The 18,942-nt window shown below is 27.5% G+C and overlaps 1 protein-coding gene and 1 long non-coding RNA gene across 7 annotated transcripts in view; one reads left to right on the plus strand and one right to left on the minus strand.

Annotated features, from left to right (window-relative positions):
* The window catches only part of LOC136796985 (uncharacterized), a 173,561-nt gene that overhangs the window by 144,737 nt on the left and 9,882 nt on the right, over positions 1–18,942 (minus strand). The window lies entirely within an intron of this gene.
* LOC106687226 (sialin) overlaps positions 1–18,942 on the plus strand; it is a 30,022-nt gene that overhangs the window by 10,119 nt on the left and 961 nt on the right. The window contains exons 3-12 of one of the 6 annotated variants that reach the window (XR_001344143.2): positions 1,149–1,382; positions 1,584–1,758; positions 1,839–1,966; positions 2,046–2,169; positions 2,246–2,379; positions 2,658–2,800; positions 2,890–3,010; positions 4,122–4,312; positions 5,207–5,330; positions 8,496–8,844. Coding sequence is in view for 3 of the 6 variants with exons in the window: in XM_014430985.2 (XP_014286471.1) it covers positions 1,149–1,382; positions 1,584–1,758; positions 1,839–1,966; positions 2,046–2,169; positions 2,246–2,379; positions 2,658–2,800; positions 2,890–3,010; positions 4,122–4,312; positions 5,207–5,267 (1,311 nt within the window). In the remaining 3 variants the exon portion in view is untranslated. Of the gene's footprint in view, positions 1–1,148; positions 1,383–1,583; positions 1,759–1,838; positions 1,967–2,045; positions 2,170–2,245; positions 2,380–2,657; positions 2,801–2,889; positions 3,011–4,121; positions 7,215–8,495; positions 8,845–18,942 lie in introns of those variants that run through there. The other 5 variants (XR_001344142.2, XR_010844780.1, XM_014430985.2 and 2 more) reach the window with 5 other exon arrangements.

Below are 18,942 nucleotides of genomic sequence, written 5' to 3' on the forward strand. Positions count from 1 at the left end.
CAAATTCAAAAAGATGTACAAATTCTGTCCAGTGATGATTTTTCTCATCTCCCTTAGATTATAAATTAGGTAAAGATAAAATTTTTGGCCTATGCTCATCAGTGCTTTGACTTCAATTAGCCTACCAAGTTTGAAGACTGTCAGAGTCTGTTAAGAGCCTAAAAAAATAGAAAAAAAAAATATAATTTTTGTTGTAATGTAAAAATTTAACTCAATTTAAGTTGTATTGTAGATCCCACAATATTCTTAGATGCTAATGCAATTTGTTGTTGATATTTATTACCGTTTAGTCACAATAGACCTTCAAAAATAAATCCTATTGATATTAAAAAAGATAATTTTCAACTTTCTAACTCAACTAGAAGTAGATTAAAATTCGAACAGATCAATAATTAAAGGTGAAGATATAACTTGCTGCTTGTGAGTGAGTGAAGAGTTGCACCAGAAGTGGTTTAGTACAGTGAGATCTCCTTATGATGCCATGGATGGATTTGTCTGTTGCTGAGTTGGATTTGTCCACTGAGGAGGATAAGAGAGCAGCAAAAAAAAAAAAAATTAAATGTCACTTTTAATTCAATTTCAACTTTCAAGTGAAACAGTATAAAGAAAAAAAGATGTTTAAGATGCCTTTGAATAAGCAGAAATATTAGAAAAGGAAATTGGAAAAATTAAATAAGGTTCTTAACACTTAGTCCTTTCGTGAATACTTAATAAATTATTTTAAACATGTAAATAAGGTATTGGTTTTTTAATATCAGTGTCCAATAAATAACTTTATGAACATCCTACTCCTGATTCAAAGTTTAACTATATCAATATTTGATAAGTTAAAAAAATTATAGTAATGAATGATGTATTACTCTTTATATTTAATGTATATTTGAATGGTAACAAATATTATTGGTTGGAGTGATTTTTGCTTGGTTAGGAAAAATATTTATAAGTTTTTCATCAAATCATGAACTTCTTACTGACCATATTGGGACAGGATTTAAAAATTTCCTTTGTTCAATATTTTGTTTTCTTTTCTGCATTCAAATAAAAATATTTTTATTTATGCTTATGTTTAGAGAAGGTATTGTGTACCAATATCAATATATCCTTATCCATTTAAATATTCTTTAATGGTGATGTTTGATGTTTTTTAGCCTCCTGAATTTGATTGGGGAAATGGTGTGGAAGGTGTAATTTTAAGTTCTTTCTTTTATGGATACATATTAACTCAAGTGATTGGAGGTTGGTTAGCTTGCAAATATGGTGGAAAAAATCTGTTTGGGCTCGGTGTTGGCGTGACAGCTTTATTTACAGTATTAACACCTTTGTTGGCTAGAACCAGTGTCTATTTGCTTGTGATCGGCCGTGTTGTTGAAGGTCTTTTTGAGGTAAGTTTATTGTGCAATTACAATTATCCTATTAGTTTAACTGAAGAGGTTACTTTAGATAAGTTTTAATTTCAACATTTATTTTTCACATTGTTGCCTTAAAATTTCTGGTTCCCCACAATATCTAGTATAAAGATCAGTAGAGGCTTATTTAATATTTTTCAGGAACAATATATATAATTAATTGTATTTTTCTGGCAGGGAGTTACATTTCCCGCTATGTATGGTGTCTGGTCCAAATGGTCCCCACCCGAAGAGAGAAGTCGCTTAGTAGCTATTTCTTATTCCGGCTGCTACTTCGGAACAGTTGCTGCATTACCACTTTGTGGAGCTCTTGCTGAAAGGCTAGGATGGCCATCAATATTTTATGTTTTTGGTATTTTTTATAATTTTGTTTTCACTTTTATTATAATTTAGGTGAAATCTCTAATGTAATCAAGCGTTTCAATTATATAGGTGTGATTGGATGTATATGGACAGCAGTTTGGTTAATTGTCATTAGTGAAACACCTAATGGAGATAAATACATATCAGAAGCTGAAAAAGAGTATATTGAAGACTCTTTGGGAACAGCAGTTAAAGTTGTTCGTAATTATCATAAAATGCAGTATATATAAATTTTCCAAATTAATCGAAATTTTCAACTAATAAATTTTATTTCAGAGACTAAATATACCTTGGAAGGATATATTGAAATCATTTTCGGTCTGGGCAATAGTCATTGCTCATTTTTCTGAAAATTGGGGTTTTTATACGTTGCTAACTGAACTTCCATCTTATATGAATGGTAATTATCCATGACATTTTCATTTATTCATAACATATCATAAGAAATCTGATAGACATATTTATCGATTTAATAGATGTGTTTGAGTTTGACTTCCATAGTGCTGGTCTGCTAGCAGCTTTACCATATCTTGCTATGGGAATCATTGTACAAACAAGTGGATTTATGGCTGATTGGTTCAGGACAACTGGTAATCTTACAACAACACAGGTATAATTTGTCTTATGAATAGTTTACTGAGAGGTTAATTGTTAATAATTACTGAAGTTAATAGTTTACAGAGATGTTTACATTATATTGAAATGTAAACGAAGGATCAGCTGTTTTGATTATCAAAAAAGTGAGATATTTCCCTTAAATAAAAGTCATAAAAATAATGAAATCCGTGTTTTTATCTCATAAGAATATTTGTTATTATTTACTGTCCTCATTGTATATTTATAGTTATGTTTCTTAGTTAAAATGTTTTAAAAACTTTAACTTTTCAGGTAAGAAAATTGTTTACATGTACTGGATTTGTTACAAGAGCAATGTTTTTGCTAGCTGCTGCACATTCTGAGACTCCTCTTTCCATTGTTGCATCCCTAACTGTTGCTGTTGGATTTGGTGGCTTAGCATATGGTGGATTTAGGTGAATATTTCTTTTTAATATCTAAGATTATTTCTTTTTTGAGTATAATAAAATGGCATTTATAGAACATTATTTTTTTTATATTTCAGTGTAAACCATTTAGATATTGCACCACAATATGCCAGTGTTTTGATGGGGATATCTAACACATTTGCTACTCTTCCTGGAATATTGAGTCCTATGCTAACCAGCTATATCGTTCAGCACAAGGTTATTTTTTGTTTTTTAAAGAACCTAAATGTAAGGCAGATTTATTGATGGTTGTATTTTCGAGATAACTTATTATAATATTGAAAGATTGGAAAAACAGTAAATATAATATTATTCAATTTATTTATTTTGTTAAATCTTTTTTTGAAACGTTGTTGCTAACAAAATTCACTGTGGTTTAAACAGTAAAGATATGTTTTACAAATCTGACATTTTTATTTTATTCTGTATTTCTATATTACAGGCTTTAGTTTCTTCATATCCGATTAGCAATAAATGAATGATGTTCTCTTCATCTTGATGTTTTTCTTATTATTCTTTATTCTTCCATTAATGAGTATAGCCATCCAACTACTTGTAAAATAATTGTTTAAAAAACCATATTGAATCTATCGTCAATAATAAATGCCTTATTAGAGATAATTTGAGGTTGGGCCTTGCAATTAGGTTGTGCATTTTATATAAATAAGTAAATTCTGCAATATACCTGTATTTTTAGCCTAGTATAGGGTGTTTTTTTAAGCCCGATAGAACTTGAAATTGTAAAAAATAACACAAAAAATTAAATTGTAATCAAAATTTTTTTTTTATTCGAAAGATCAATACGTGACATTAACATTTGATAATGATTTCGGGCATATGGGCACCGCGGCTGTTCTTGACGAAGCGCATTCTGGACGTCCAATTTTGGGCCACTTTTTCGAGCACTGCTGGCCGTATGTCACGAATAACACGAACAATGCTGGCCTCCAAGGCGTCAATTGTTGCTGGTTTATCAGCATAAACCAGTGACTTCACGTAGCCCCACAGGAAATAATCGAGAGGTGTCAAATCGCACGACCATATGCGGCAATTTTGCTTATTAACAAACCCGTTAAGCCAAAAATGCGCCTCATCGCTGAACACAATTTTACAGAATGCGCTTCGTCAAGAACAGCCGCGGTGCCCATATGCCCGAAATCATTTTCAAATGTTAATGTCACGTATTGATCTTTCAAATAAAAAAAAAATTTTGATTCAATTTAATTTTTTGTGTTATTTTTTACAATTTCAAGTTCTATCGGGCTTAAAAAAACACCCTATATAATAAAATTATTGTATTTTTTTCTAGACACCTATAGAATGGCAAACCATCTTCCACATATCTGCAGCTGTTTACATCGTAGGTTCCATAATTTATTCACTGATGGCTTCAGGTAAAGCACAGCCATGGGCTTTTGTTGGACAGGAACAAGTCTTCTTCTCAGATAATGAACATTCACAGACTTCAACTGAGGATCTTATAGCAGTTCCACCCCCCAGGTACCAAGCGGTTAACTGATGAGGTATTTTCTTTTTCTCCGATGACCAGGAAACGATCAATTGTTAATGGCCTTACAACTTATTTAAAGAGCTCGCTTCGTTTTATGGAAATGAGACTTTAGGAAATTAGTGATTCAGCTTCTTGGTCTGTAGGCAGCAATTATTTTTTTATAAATAATATATTTTATCATTATATTTATGAATCATCTATATTATTTTCTTATAACTTGTTTCATTTATGTATTGTTGATTAAAATTATTACATAATGATAATTAATTTTCCAATTGTTTCTTAATTAATTATACTTCTTGAAATTAGAGTAAAATATCAAGTACTTATTGTTGAGAAATAAGTATGTATGAATATATGTTTCTGTTCATGTGCAGAAAGATATTAATTGATGTAATCTATGATTTTTTTTCCATTAAAAGTTTATTTATATCATTAGGTTTTAGTTATAAATATATTGCTTATTGATATATTAATTCCTTATTCATTAGAGAAACTAATTATTTTGAAGGAAAGATAGTATATTGTTACCTTTTTGTGAATAATGTAGCATAAGTATTTATTTTATAAATACTTTGAGAAAATTCAAAGTAATATTTACAGGCTTCTATAATGTTTTTAAATTCTTTCAATTACTTTCAAAATCCTATAGAAATAATATTTTAATGTATTCATTTTATTTTAAATTTTGAAATGAAATTTTAATTAAAATATAAAGTTCAATTTATTTGAAAATTGAAAATATTTCACTCTTCATGCATGACAACCAGATGAACAATTGTGAACAATACATAGTAAAAAAAAATTTTTTATTTTATCATTTGAACTATTTTAAAATTGATAGTACCACCATTGGTGAAACATCTTTAATAACTGATTTCTAGGCTACTAGCCCCATCAATTAAGAAGACAAAACTTCTAAAGCATGCTACTCACACTGATTGACATCCTCACGAGGGCTCACTACACCTAGGCCTAGTAAATGAAGGGATCTAAGCATAATAGCAGGTAGTTGTCTTTCAACGTTTCTGTTTCCAATGTTTACCGATACTCTGTTTTATATGGTCATTTTCATAGTAGCGTGATAATATTTTCTGTTAGTAAATTCTTTTATTAACTGTTTCAATAATACCGCTTTATGGGGTTAATCAAAATTAAAATTTAAAGAAATGCTTTAAAACATTTTAATAAAGTATTCAATCACTAATTTCAGGTCATTCCCTCTAGAAAATTAGTTTCTATTTCTAATGTTTACCGATACTTTGTTTTATATATTTTATAGGTCTTTGTCGTAGTAACGTGATAATATTTTCGGTTTGTAAAATCTTATTAATTCTTTTTTTAAATTTTTGAATAATACCACTTAAAGGGGTTAAGCAAAATTAATATTTAAAGAAATGCTTTAGGATATTTTTAAAAAAATTTGATCAATTATCCACGGTCATTCGCTCTAGATCTTCTAGACAATTACTTTCGCTTCCAATGTTTACCATTACTTTGTTGCATATGGTCATTCTCATAGTAGCATGATAATATTTTCTGTTTGTAATTTTTTTTTTTTTTAACTTTTTGAATAATACCACTTTGATGGGAGGGGTTGAGCAAAATTAATATGTAAAGAAATGCTTTAAAACATTTTTAAAAAGTATTCGTTCAATTGTTCCAGGTCATTCCCTCCAGATCTTCCAAACAATTACTTTTATTTATTTTTTAAAATATATATTGAAAATGTGTTATAAGTATTTAGGTTGTTGAAAATCAATACATTTTTTTCCTTACTATAAATTTTCATTTTATGTAGTATTTAGTTTCTAGTCTGTTATTAATCATATTCTAATATCTTAATTGTTTTAACAACAACATATTCATATCTTGTTAGCAAAATCACTTTTTCGTTGTATTTTAGCAGGGGAGCTATGGAATGACCTTATTGGTTAATCAAAGGCAGTTCTATAAATTTTATGAGCTTGTCTAGCTAAGCTCTACGATTATAAAGAGGTTCTATTCTATCAAGAATAGAAGTGTTAAGAGTTGTTATATGGAAACCATCATGGATGATAATTTATCAAATACAGATGGAAATTAAACTTATATATCTTATCATGCTTGGAATCTTAGCTCCTTAGGGTTTTTTTTTTACTATTTTCTCTTTAATTTTCCAATTTTTGCACAGGAATCAAAGTTAATTATATCTTGCATGTAAAAAATTTAATACTTCACTGTGTAAAGTTTATTTTTGTGTATTAGATTATCAATGCTGCTATGTAATATTCATTGAGTGTTTAACCTTCGGTGTTACATTATTGATGTTGTAGCCTTTAACAAATTTTATTTATGTTTATCTTAACTCATTTGGTAACAATATATCTATCTAGAAAACAATATTCCTCAAATAATTTATATTGTTACTGTAGTATTTTGTTTATATTTATATTCTTGTTGAATAAATAAAAACTAAACTGGTGACTCAAACACTTATGCAGGTATGAAATCGATATATTTTGTGAGATAGAGGACCAAAGTATTTTTGAAATTAAGAATCCTAAAAGTGAAGTGAACAATAATATTAAAAATAAAAGAGGTACTAAAAATTGAAAGAATAATATTTTAGAAAAGCTTTAAATAATTTTACTGAAAAATTAGCTTAGCTAAACTTGAGTGTAGAAAAGAATTTAGAATTTTGTAAAAGAAAAGTGTATTGATTCAAATTGTATTTCCATTTATTGCTTGATACATGTAGATTACCTCTGGTGCTTACTTAGTTTCTGTGGGTATAACCTAATTGAATGAGAAAAGTCAAGTATAACTGATGAAATTCATTTGTTGACATTTTATAACATCCTGTCTCCAAAAATGAATGCCATCAAAATTACTTGTTTTGTTAAAATATTTTTTTAAAAAAATCTTATGCCCATTTAAAAGTTTTTTCTCCTTACAACAATTACTCCACTATTTTATATAACTATGATGTTCTGACTTAACAATTAAAGAAAAATTGTATTTTAAAGTTTTATTTCCTTTTTAAATTTGATTCAGTGCCTCCTTTTGCCCTAAACAAGTGATTCTGAGTTTTGTACCAAAAATAAAAAAAACATAGGATCTCGTCTAGCACTTTTTTATGAGATAAAAAACTCTTGCTAAATAAATTAAGGATAAAATAAAATGTCTGGTCAAAATATCAAAGTTCAACTGACACAAGTAATTAAATAAAATACATCAATCATTATAATAAAATTAAAGTCAATTAATTTTTAGTTATTTTTCAAAGTTTTAGAATTGATTCCACGCATTTGTCACATAAATTGGATTAGTTACAGTTTACTATAGTGAAGCATGGCCTGTGAACTGATTGGGATTGACAGGATAATAAACTAATGAAGATTAATTGAGTAAAAAACACAGGATTTACAGACTTCAAGTTTTTTAATAACTTGAATAGCACTTGAATTTTTTTAATTTATATCTTTCTTGACTTTACTTATATCTTTTGGTTATATACACTTATGTGGACAATTTATTTCTAAATAAATCCTTATCCTTTATTAATTTCACAGCTAAATAATAAAAAAAAAATTATAAAAAATAAATAAGAATTGGTGCTTAAATCACAGATCAAGTAGTGATGCATTTTCTCAGAAAGGTTTTTGTTAACAGATTTTGCTCTATAATTAAATTTAGTTAAATATTTATAAATAAACGAAATTGTTTTAAATGAAAATACTTTTAGAAGAGTGAGAAACGGCATTTTAAAAAAAGAAGTTTTTGTTTTAACACCTTGGATTAAACACCTCTACCACTTAGCCGGTGATGCCTAAGCTCCGATAAGGACAAATAAAAGGGTTCTAGTTTGGTACTTGATTCATTCTTGGAGATAAATAAATTATTAAATAAAAAAACAAACCTATATTTCAAATCCCTATCCCCTCTCAATTTCGTTATAGAATCTTTTTTTTTGTGAGTTTAATCTGTTTTACTTGATTTTTCAATCATTATTTCTTTATTAATGTACAATATGATAGTATTTTAAAGTCGTATTCAAAATATTGTCAATAATTATTATAATTACACTTTCATTCTACTTAAATGGCCTACTGCTTGAAGTGAATCTTATTTCTTTTATTTTTTTACTCTTAAACACTAGATAAAGTTTCTTTCTTTGGATAACTCCTGCAGGTTTCAGATACTGAGCAGCTTAAGGAAGGCTGTTTTTCTCTGTCACCATTTACTTATTTTAAGAAATATATAATTAGTTGATTTTATAAATTTTGTATACCTTCTTGTCTACTGATTTTTATTTTGATGTGCAATAAGAAGCTTAAGTATAACTTAGACATTGTTAAATTATTATTATATTTTAAATTTTATAATTATAGCTATCTCTTTCAGAAATGCCTGGGTTAAAACAGGCTATTTATTTAAACATACAGATTTATGCTTCCTAAATAATACATTTATAAATGTTGCGGCCTATAGCATGTATCTAACGCATAATTAATCTGTAAATTAAATTTATGATTGTAATCTTTGATGTGAACCTTTATCACCTAAATGCACTAGTTATATAATTTAACTGTACCTTATATTAAACTTATTAGGTAGTCATATTTTTGATCTGAGTGTTAGAATGTTTAATTAGTATTCTATCAGTATTATATTATTCTTCACATTTTAAAATGTAAGGTAAAGTAATGAAGAGACTGAATAAACCTGTCTTCAGCAGTGAACAATGTTAGAAAAATTTGAACTAGAGAAGTCTTCACAAACTTATCAATTGAGAAGATGTTTTAAATTGAAAGGATACTATAAGACTCTCATAATTTTTCTTGCAGATTAATTTTTAATCTATTTTTCTTCCTTGACTACCTCGGGTGCAGGAATAGGTTAACTTTTTTTTTTCGTTATCTAACACACTTCACATGTCTTAAGATCCTTTAAGTAATATTTCTTTGATTTTTTAAAAAAATCAATGAAATATGAACTTTCCAGAAAGATTTCCTCCTCCCCTCCCCCAAAACTATTAATCCAAATTTTATTAACATTTTTGGCGTTTTTAAATTTTAAATAAAGCTGACGAATATTAAAATTAATTGAAGCAAGTTGAAATAATTATTCATTCTAAAACTTTGGGATGTTTAATGGAAACTATTAATAACTTAGTAGAAATGTTTCACAAAATTCATTGGTTTTTCCAAAAATTTAATGAACTAATGTCATAAATCATTTATTAAAAATAATATGGAAACATAAAAACAATAATTTTCTTATGAAAAACATGTCACATAACATGAAATTATCAAAATGTGGAACCAAAACAAATCACTTTCTGATTTCATCTATAGGTTGATAAAGCCAAAAAAGCCAGACTTACCACTAAAATTATTAAAAATTGAAAATATGGTAGAATCTCACTCCAATTGCTCTCTGGACTCACCATAAGTAAAAAAAAATAATATAAATGAAGTGCTAAGAAAACACTAATTCAGTAAGAAAAAAATAACTATTTACAAATGCAATTAAAAACTTAGAGATTGTATGTACTTTTAAATTATATCATGTAACTAAAGACTTATTTTTTTAATTGATCTATTAAATTAAACTTTATCATATATAAATATACTTATAACGTATGCATTACTTTGTATATTGAATCTTAATTAAAATGTAAGTAAATTTAATATTTAATGTAATTCTAATATAATGCAAATTTATGAGTTAAATTAATACTGATTGCTTTTCTTTTAAACAGTATGGATTAACTGACTCTCCTACCAGTTTGATTAACAGATGTCTTGTTCCCACAGAGAACAGGCAAAGGAGGTTTAATGTAACTTCATACAAATTATCACATAATCCAAAAAAAAATGTTATCAAGTTCAAAAGGACAGTTTCAATCAAAATTACTAAGACTGATCAGTAGTGCTCCCCCCTACATCAGTAACAAGAACTTACACAAAGACTTACGAACTGCCTACGTACAAACAACCATTAAATCATTATATAAACGGTTTCACAACGCACTTCCAACACACACTAACCCTCTAATTCAAGGACTATCAACACTAGACTTAGCAGATACGAGACGACGTTTACGAAGGAGCTGGAATAGGGACCTCTTAAATTGATTTTTAAATTTCAATTTTAATGGAGAGGCATCATTGGATGACCTTAACCTTCATGCCTTCATGACTTTTTTTTTTTTTCTTTTTTATTTTTTTTTTTTCTCTCTCTCTCTACATCTCATTCGCTGGTTGTAAAAATACTTTTACAGTTGTGAATAAACTTAAAAAAAACAAAAAAAAAAAAAAGTTCAAAAGGATTTGACATAGCTCTCACAAAAAACATAAGTACCCGATTTAATGAGGTAACCAAGGCAAAAGAAATCTTTTAAAATATATTAAACATAGCTAAATTTGTTGACTTTGTTAGAAAATCACTTGAATTAACTTTTATACAAATATCAGGAAGATAAAATTGACAGAGAATATTTTTCCCACTTTTGATTATTTTCACACTAATTGACAATAAACTTGTATCTATGACATTAAAAGTTATTGTTTAGTTATACATAAATTATAGTAATCAAAAAATTTCTTTCTAAATTAATTGGTACTTACAACCCCAGCAACACAAATCAATAAATTATCAAGCAAATGCTTTTAACCGAGGAATAAATTATTAAAATTTAACGTATTATCGAAAACCTAATTGTTATATTCAAGAAATCTAACTCCATTTTTTGCCTTCTCCTGGTTTCTTCTAATTCATTCCTTTACACAAAAAAAATTAAATCCCTTCATTCAAGAATTATTGAGAGTCTAATATTTTTAGATAGATTTTCTGAATGTTTAATATATGTTGGTTTATTTAATGAAGAAAGTTGTTGACAATTAATGATTGTAGCCTGGTAAATGTATTTAATTATAATTTAATATATTAAACTATTCTTATATAATTATTAAGTGTATTACTGTTTTGGCTTTTGTATTATTTTATCTGTAACCAATCAATGATTCTTCTCAAAACTGAGATGGAAATTAGAAATTAGTTTTATACTTTCTGGTTGATTTCATTTTTAAAAATATTATAAATGATTAAGACTGCACTAAGTGAAAACTTTCTCTAGAAATAAGTTTCAATTCAAGACATAACTTCCTTATTTATACTAAAATGAGTTTGTGCAGATTTCGGAAATATGTGTGAAAACTCTTATTTCTTGATATATATGAACTAACAAGTAGGAAGAATATGTTATATATTTTTCTATAAAGATGCCAGTATTGTACACAATATTCCTAATTTGGAACAAGAAAGATACAATTTAAATATTAAGTTTTAATCACTTAAACAAATAAGCTATTGGTCTTTTTTATAAATAACTAATATTTAGCTAGCCTAGTTGCTCTTTATTATTTTACTAATATACCATGGATACAGATAAATTTCATGTTACTAGGATGATCTTATTCAGATACATATCGAGAAAGCCTTAAATTGCTCGAAGCCATGTTGTGAAACAGTAAAAAATTGTTTTATCACTTTTCCTATATAAATGTACTTCAAAAAAACCTTTGAATTTAATACTGAAAGTATTGTATTTATATATTATATTTTAGGGCTTCAACCACTATTTTTAGAAATTTTTCACAACTATTCAAAATAGTAAAGTTTTTAATAAAAACCTAATTTATATCATATATATTATTTAAACTATGACTTATGATGAAAATGATAAATCAGTGGCTAAGAAGTGATAAATCACAATAAAAAAAGCAGGTTTCATGTTTTGACATCATTAATGGCATGTAAATACATGCCATTGACTGGTGAGACCTTTCAACTCTTGACCAATTTACATGAAAAATAGAATGTTATGATACATGGTGAATAAAGAACTTTTTTGATGACAAGCTGTAATAACACTAACAAAGAATGGTTAAAAACTTTATTGTATATTGATATTCCTCTTTAAAGTGATTAAGAGGCAATGATGGCCATGTATGTTGTGGCTAGGGATTCTAAAGTTTCTAGTTTGGAATGATGTGGGTTTAACTCCCACCTGGGGCTGTAAATATTTATTTCTCAATGGTCCTGAGAAATGAATTTTGACAATTCCTTTCTGATTAGTTCAAGATGGTAATCTTGTGGTAATAACAGCGTATGATAAAAAATGAGCATTTATTTAAAAATGAAATAGTTGATCAAAACATATATACTGAATGGCCAACAAACATTTTGAACTGCATTTCATGTCTATGCATATCATGGTAATTCTTTTAAGTTACCTATTTATTTCTAAAGTACTTTTCTAAAAAAAAAAAAAAAACCGAAGTAAAAATTGAAAACTGAAGCTATCTATGTGTAGATTGCTTTCACGGGGGTGAGTTGATCATAGAACTGTTTATAATGAATTGAATCTATGAGAAACTGAATTAGAGATTAGATGAGGATGGTATAAATGTTTTAATGACTGGTTTGAAGCCCTATTCTATTCAATTAATTCATTGACGTATTCCTTATTGTTATTTATTGGATTATGTGACTTTAAATGTTATTTGATCATTTTTTTATTAATTTCCAGATGTTATTTTTTTTTGGATCATATTGTCCGTTTTCAAATTTTCTTTCACCTATGAAACCAGACTGATGTGTATCTTATATGTTGTATATAATGTACAATGTGTGTATAATATACTGGGCGTCTCAGTATGTTCACCTATCTCTACAATTATTAGAATTTTAATTTAATATTTATTAGGTCACAACAATGGTATGTGGTGTATCCTTTGAGTTTATTATTTATTTTTTAACCTTCTCCAGCACACTTTAGTCTGGAATTTCTGATAGGATAGTTTTTTTTGTATTAATTCTGATAGTAAATCATATTTTAAGAAAAATTCATAACAGAGAAATTTTTAATCTAACTCATCCTTAAGGTATAAATGACCAAAATCCGTGGACTATTTTTTTTAGTTTTTGATTATTTCTTTGCAAATGGTGCTAAAATCTGATTTACTATCAAAATCCATAAACAAAAATACTCCTATCAGAAATTCTGAACTTATGTGAACTGGAAAAGGTTTGAAAATTAAAGATAACCTAAAATGATAGACCACAAACCCCTGTTATGACATTGAGAAAATTAGACCTAAATTCCCAAAATTGTAGAGCAAGGAGGGTGAACATGTGTGCTGGGACATCCTTTTTATAATGGGGATTGATAACCAATACAAACAATATTAAAGCTGTCTAAAAGACAAAGTTTATAGTATTAAAAATTAATATTATTCCTGGTTTTCCTAGTGTTTTTTGTTTTGTTTTCTTTCTGTCAAATCTGGAAAACATAGCTGTTTAACAAATTATTGAAAATGTATATGTTCTTATTTTCATTTAATAGTGCTTCATCATAATTAATCTTTCTATTCATTAAAAAGAATATAATGTAAATATATTTCTATAAATTTTAAGTAGAGAATCTCATAGATTTCAATTGCTTTTGCCTAATTAATTCTTGTATAATACCCATTACACCTCACAATATAGAGTTCAGACATTGCTTTTATTTTATTATTATTATTGTTGTTATTATTTTTTTTAATGAGCATAATAAAGATTAATAAAGCTACTAGATATTAAGAATTATAAGAGCTAAATCTGAATTACAGTTTGCTCTTAAATATAAATCCTTCATATCTATTTGTACCTTACATTAAAAGTTTTAAAGACTTTTATTTTAAGTACCTACTACATGTTATATGTGTGGAAAATGTATTGTTAATGAATTTTAGTATTGTCAATGAATCTTTAAGTATTTTATGAGTGGGCATTTTAACAGATTATGTATGTCAATCTCACTACATTCTTTCAACATGTGTTTTAATAATGATAACTGTTTTATCCTTAAGAAAATTGGGTATCTAATTTAGTATTTTAGTTAAAAAAGTATCTGTTATTCTCAAAATATAATTTTAATTTTAGCCGGTGATTTTTTTTTTTGTTTTTTTTTTTGTATTAATACAATGGCTGTGTTTAATTTTTTTTAGTAACATTAAATATTAAACATCTATTAGATTTATTTTTTATTAATATAGTTGTTTGAGAGTGGTTTAGTTTCTTTTTAAAACAATCTTGATCCTTTTCTCTCAACTTTATTATTTCTTAACATCCGACGTTTCGACCTCTCAGGTCATTCTCAAGGATTCCTACAAACAGCTCCAGGAGCTGTTTGTAGGAATCCTTGAGAATGACCTGAGAGGTCGAAACGTCGGATGTTAAGAAATAATAAAGTTGAGAGAAAAGGATCAAGATTGTTTTAAAAAGAAATTAAACATCTATTTTATTGTAAAAATTTGTTATTCATTTGTTTTCTTTTAAAATTAATTCATTTGTGTTTAAATATATTGACCAGTTTTCAAATGAAATTATTATATAAATGTTAAGAATGTCTGTATTTATTTTAAATTCATATTGTAGAATTTCATTCTATTCTATTGAAGTTGTTGAAAAACTTTAAATATAACAGAATATCAAAATAATCCATTATTATTTCTCTGAATTATTCCACCCTCATTTCCACCATTTTGAAATGAAAATGTTAATAATCGCTATCTGAAGGTGAAAGGTTCAAGGTCCGATAAAGATGATTGCCATAATCGAATGTGGTCATGACTGTCTTTTCAACATTATTTGTTTTACAAATGTTTGTTTGTGATGGTTGGAAAAAAAGCAAAATATTTGAATCTAAGACATATTACATTTACTAATTAGTACAGGCTTCAGCTTCCATCTGTCAATATTTAAAATTAATAATTATTCTGAAGTGGGTGAGCAATAGCCCTAATTTTACTACTAAGATCAGACTTCTTCGAATGGTTTATTTAGTAGTTGATAAATCAACTTGATAGATCTCATTATACTAAAAGCACCACTATGAGAACTGGAAATAAAAGAACATTAAGAGTTATGAGTAACCTTTAGAAAACTACCCAAAGATCATGTACCACAACTTTCTAGCCTTATAACAGAATAAATTAGACACAGAAGAACTATCATCAAAGTTGCAATAGTACTTGTACAGTTCATTATACTTCATTCATCATTCTTGAACAACTTTTTTTGTATCTTACACTCATGATCAATCATTTTTAAAAAATAAAAAACCTAAAAATGAAAATCTAGTGAGGTGTGCTATCAGATGGCCCAAAAAAACAAAATAAAATCAATTCATATCTTTGGGTCGCTCAAGGGCTGTAAAGTTTGAAATTTTGCATATATGTATGTATAGTTGACCGTAAAAATTGATATATAGGGAGATGGTCAGGGTTGCGGTCAATAAATAGTTGTAAACTATTTTTGTTTCACTATTGACCGCAACCCTGACCATCTCCCTATATTTGAAATTTTTCATTTTTTCCTAACGTATATATTATTTAACTTGACTCAATTTAAATGTAATATTTGCAGTAAATTATTATTTGAAGCGATTAAGAATTATATAAAAAAAAAAGTTTACATCTGTAAGGTTCTTCCTCCTCTGCAATAATAGTAAAATTTAATGAAATATTGAGAAAATCCTAAAAGTATAGTATATCACATACATACATCTCTCAATCTACTGACTGATATCAAATTTTTTGATAGCCTCCACTACTGTATGAACCCCTTATTCACTCCACTGACACCAACAGGACAGCCACAAAAGTGATAGACACACATAAAAAGTTTCAGACTACTAACTTACTGATTATAGACATCACAAAATCTGGTGAGCCCCATCATCAGACAGCAAACTCAATCCACTTTTCCAATTTCCAGGGGGCAGTGTAGGACTCCAACGGGAGTCTTGGGCCGACGTAAGAAAAGGAAAAAAAATTTCCAGTTGTATCCTTCTCCTCATTCTCCTCTTATAATTCATTTGAAATGCAGTAAAAGATATTCCACCCATTATTGTTACCTCTCACCCAATTGTCGAACCCTATATACCTATTGGGCTTAGAAGAAGACAAAAAATAGGTGCTATAGGTTTTAATACCAATTTGAGGTTTGTCACCTCAGTTTATTCTGTAAATTTAGGGAAATTAGCTATGCCCCTCCGTTTCACCCATAATAAATTTTGAATATACAAGCCTGCATATACATGATGAGTAGATATATGAACAAGTGCATCCAATTAACTAAATAAAATCTACATTTTATGTAGAACTACATATACAGCATAAGAAGAACAATTATGGCAATATATCTACAGAAGTTTTTAATTAAACGGTTTGTGCTCTGTTCTTATGGGTCATAGCAAGCAATATAGCCTAAAGCCTTCCTCAATCAAGAGAAAAATTCTGATATTTGTTATTAATGTTTTTTAGGGTGCTGATTATGAATTTCAACTTTCCTATCTCGAAAGAGTTTCAGAAGTTTAAAAAATCCAAACAAAAACAATTTTGTAATTTCTTTTATATAATTCGAAACATGCATTATTTAAATACCTTTCAATATAGTTAAAATTGTGTGATTAAATGTAGTCCAGCCTAATGGGGACCAGAAAAAGAATTAACAGAAAAATTTAGATAATTTACTCTTGTTTGCTTTAATATAATAAAAGTTATTTGAAAAATGCAAGGTTTTCAAGTTAAAAGCAAAAAATAAAAATGTTTTTGTTTGGATTTTTAAACTTCTGAAATAAATTCAGGGTGGCAAAGTTTAAATTCATAATTAACACCTTAACAAACTCCTAAACAAATTAAGAAACTAAATAACAAATTATCTCAACACTTCATTGAAATTCATTAAGATCCTTATCAAATAATGAGTAGATGCTGCTAAACAATGCTCTAGATAAAAAAATATATATGTAGCTCAAGAAAGTAGAAAAATTTGCTGTTGTTTGATTTATTGTAGGTTGATCTTTTAAAAAATATGGGTGGTTTTCACGTTAGGGAAGAAAAACTGAAAAAAGTTTAATTTTTTTAGAAGTTATATTTCTGGGGAAAAAATGAGATGGGAAACCTTAAATTTGTGTCCATCCCCAGCAAAAATACAAGAAAGTGAAAAATTCCAACTCTCAATAAACTTTTAATGCAACTTTACAGGTTAATTCATAACTTTTCCATGTTATTATGATTTTAAAACAAAAAATTGATTTTAAATTCCTCCTTAGTGTATCTATCACTCAATTTTCACTTATCACCCTAATTTAAGTTTAAATTAATCCTTGCTTGTTTCAAAACAGCATTTTCTTTATTGCTCATGATGGCAATACTTCTCCTGAGCATATTTCCATTTATAGGTTAAATATAAAACTACTATTACCAAGTTTCGTTTTTTCCATGGTTGTCAGTCAACACCAGTCAAATTGATAATATGATTATTATCATAGCAGCCTTGGAAATACGAAAACATTTATTTTCTCCTTTAACTTAATTACCATATTCTTTCATACTTTATATTTAACCATTGTTTATTACTTATAACAATTATGGGTGGTTAATTATTTCAAATAAACAAATTTAAAAGTACTTTGGTGGAAGCTATTTATTTTAAAATTTAGCTCAAGTCCTCTCATGTTATTTCAATCAGGATAGGAACTAGCTGAATTTAAAAATCACATAACTGTCCATTAATATGATGAGTTTTATAAAAATCATTACATTCTACAAAATGGCTCTAAAAGTATAAAATTGATGTAATAAAATGGTAACGTCCAGTGAGTCGATTTTAGCAGAAAAGTTGTCACATCTCAAGAATGTACCTACCTCAAATATGCAATTTCGGAAATGGAGACACTGGGAAGTTTAAGAAATGGGGGCTCAAAGCTTAGAAAATTTTAGTTTATTAACAGAAATAAACTACATACTAGTTAAAACCATTATTTTATATAATATTTGAGAGATAACAAATACTCTTAAAAAAGAAAGTTGAAAATTTATGAGATCGATCATATGAGTTAGGAGGTCCAATAGATCATGGGTCCTCGGCCTGAACCATAGGTTAAAGAGTACTGGAATAACTTTTTTTTCTGAGATTGGATGTTCACAAACACACTCAGACCATTTTGTGAGACTTGGTTATTTGGACTTGAGGACCTTAAAATATGTATTTCTGTAGAAAACTTCAATTTGAATTATTTCACGATATCTTCTTCCAGTATAATATAATATATAATACATACAATATAATATGTAAGTGAAAGTAAAAAAATTCATGAAGTAATCAACTTGGCTGCATTGCTTGGAATAATAGATGTTGAACTATCATTTTAAACTCGCAAATCTCTTTAAATTAAAGATGATTAAACTTTTATCAGCAAAATATAAAAATTTATTTGTTAATTAATTTTAACTAATTTTTAAAATAGTGATTTTTTCAAGTTAATAATATTTGTTAATTAATTTTAACTAATTTTTAAAATAGTGATTTTTTCAAGTTAATAATATTTGTTAATTAATTTTAATGTATCACTACTTGTTAAAATAGTAATATATATATATTTTTAAATTTAACAATATTTTAATATTTTTCAACACCTATGTTTCAAATTTTTGTACACCTTGGTTTATTTTGGTTCTATTTGTGTTTCAAAAAATTTTTTTTTCCTTTTTTTGAATAATTAAGTTTGCATGTCCCATTC

Source organism: Halyomorpha halys, unplaced genomic scaffold (genome assembly GCF_000696795.3).
Source record: "Halyomorpha halys isolate HHAL.00 unplaced genomic scaffold, Hhal_1.1 Scaffold932.1, whole genome shotgun sequence".
Lineage (NCBI taxonomy): Eukaryota > Metazoa > Arthropoda > Insecta > Hemiptera > Pentatomidae > Halyomorpha > Halyomorpha halys.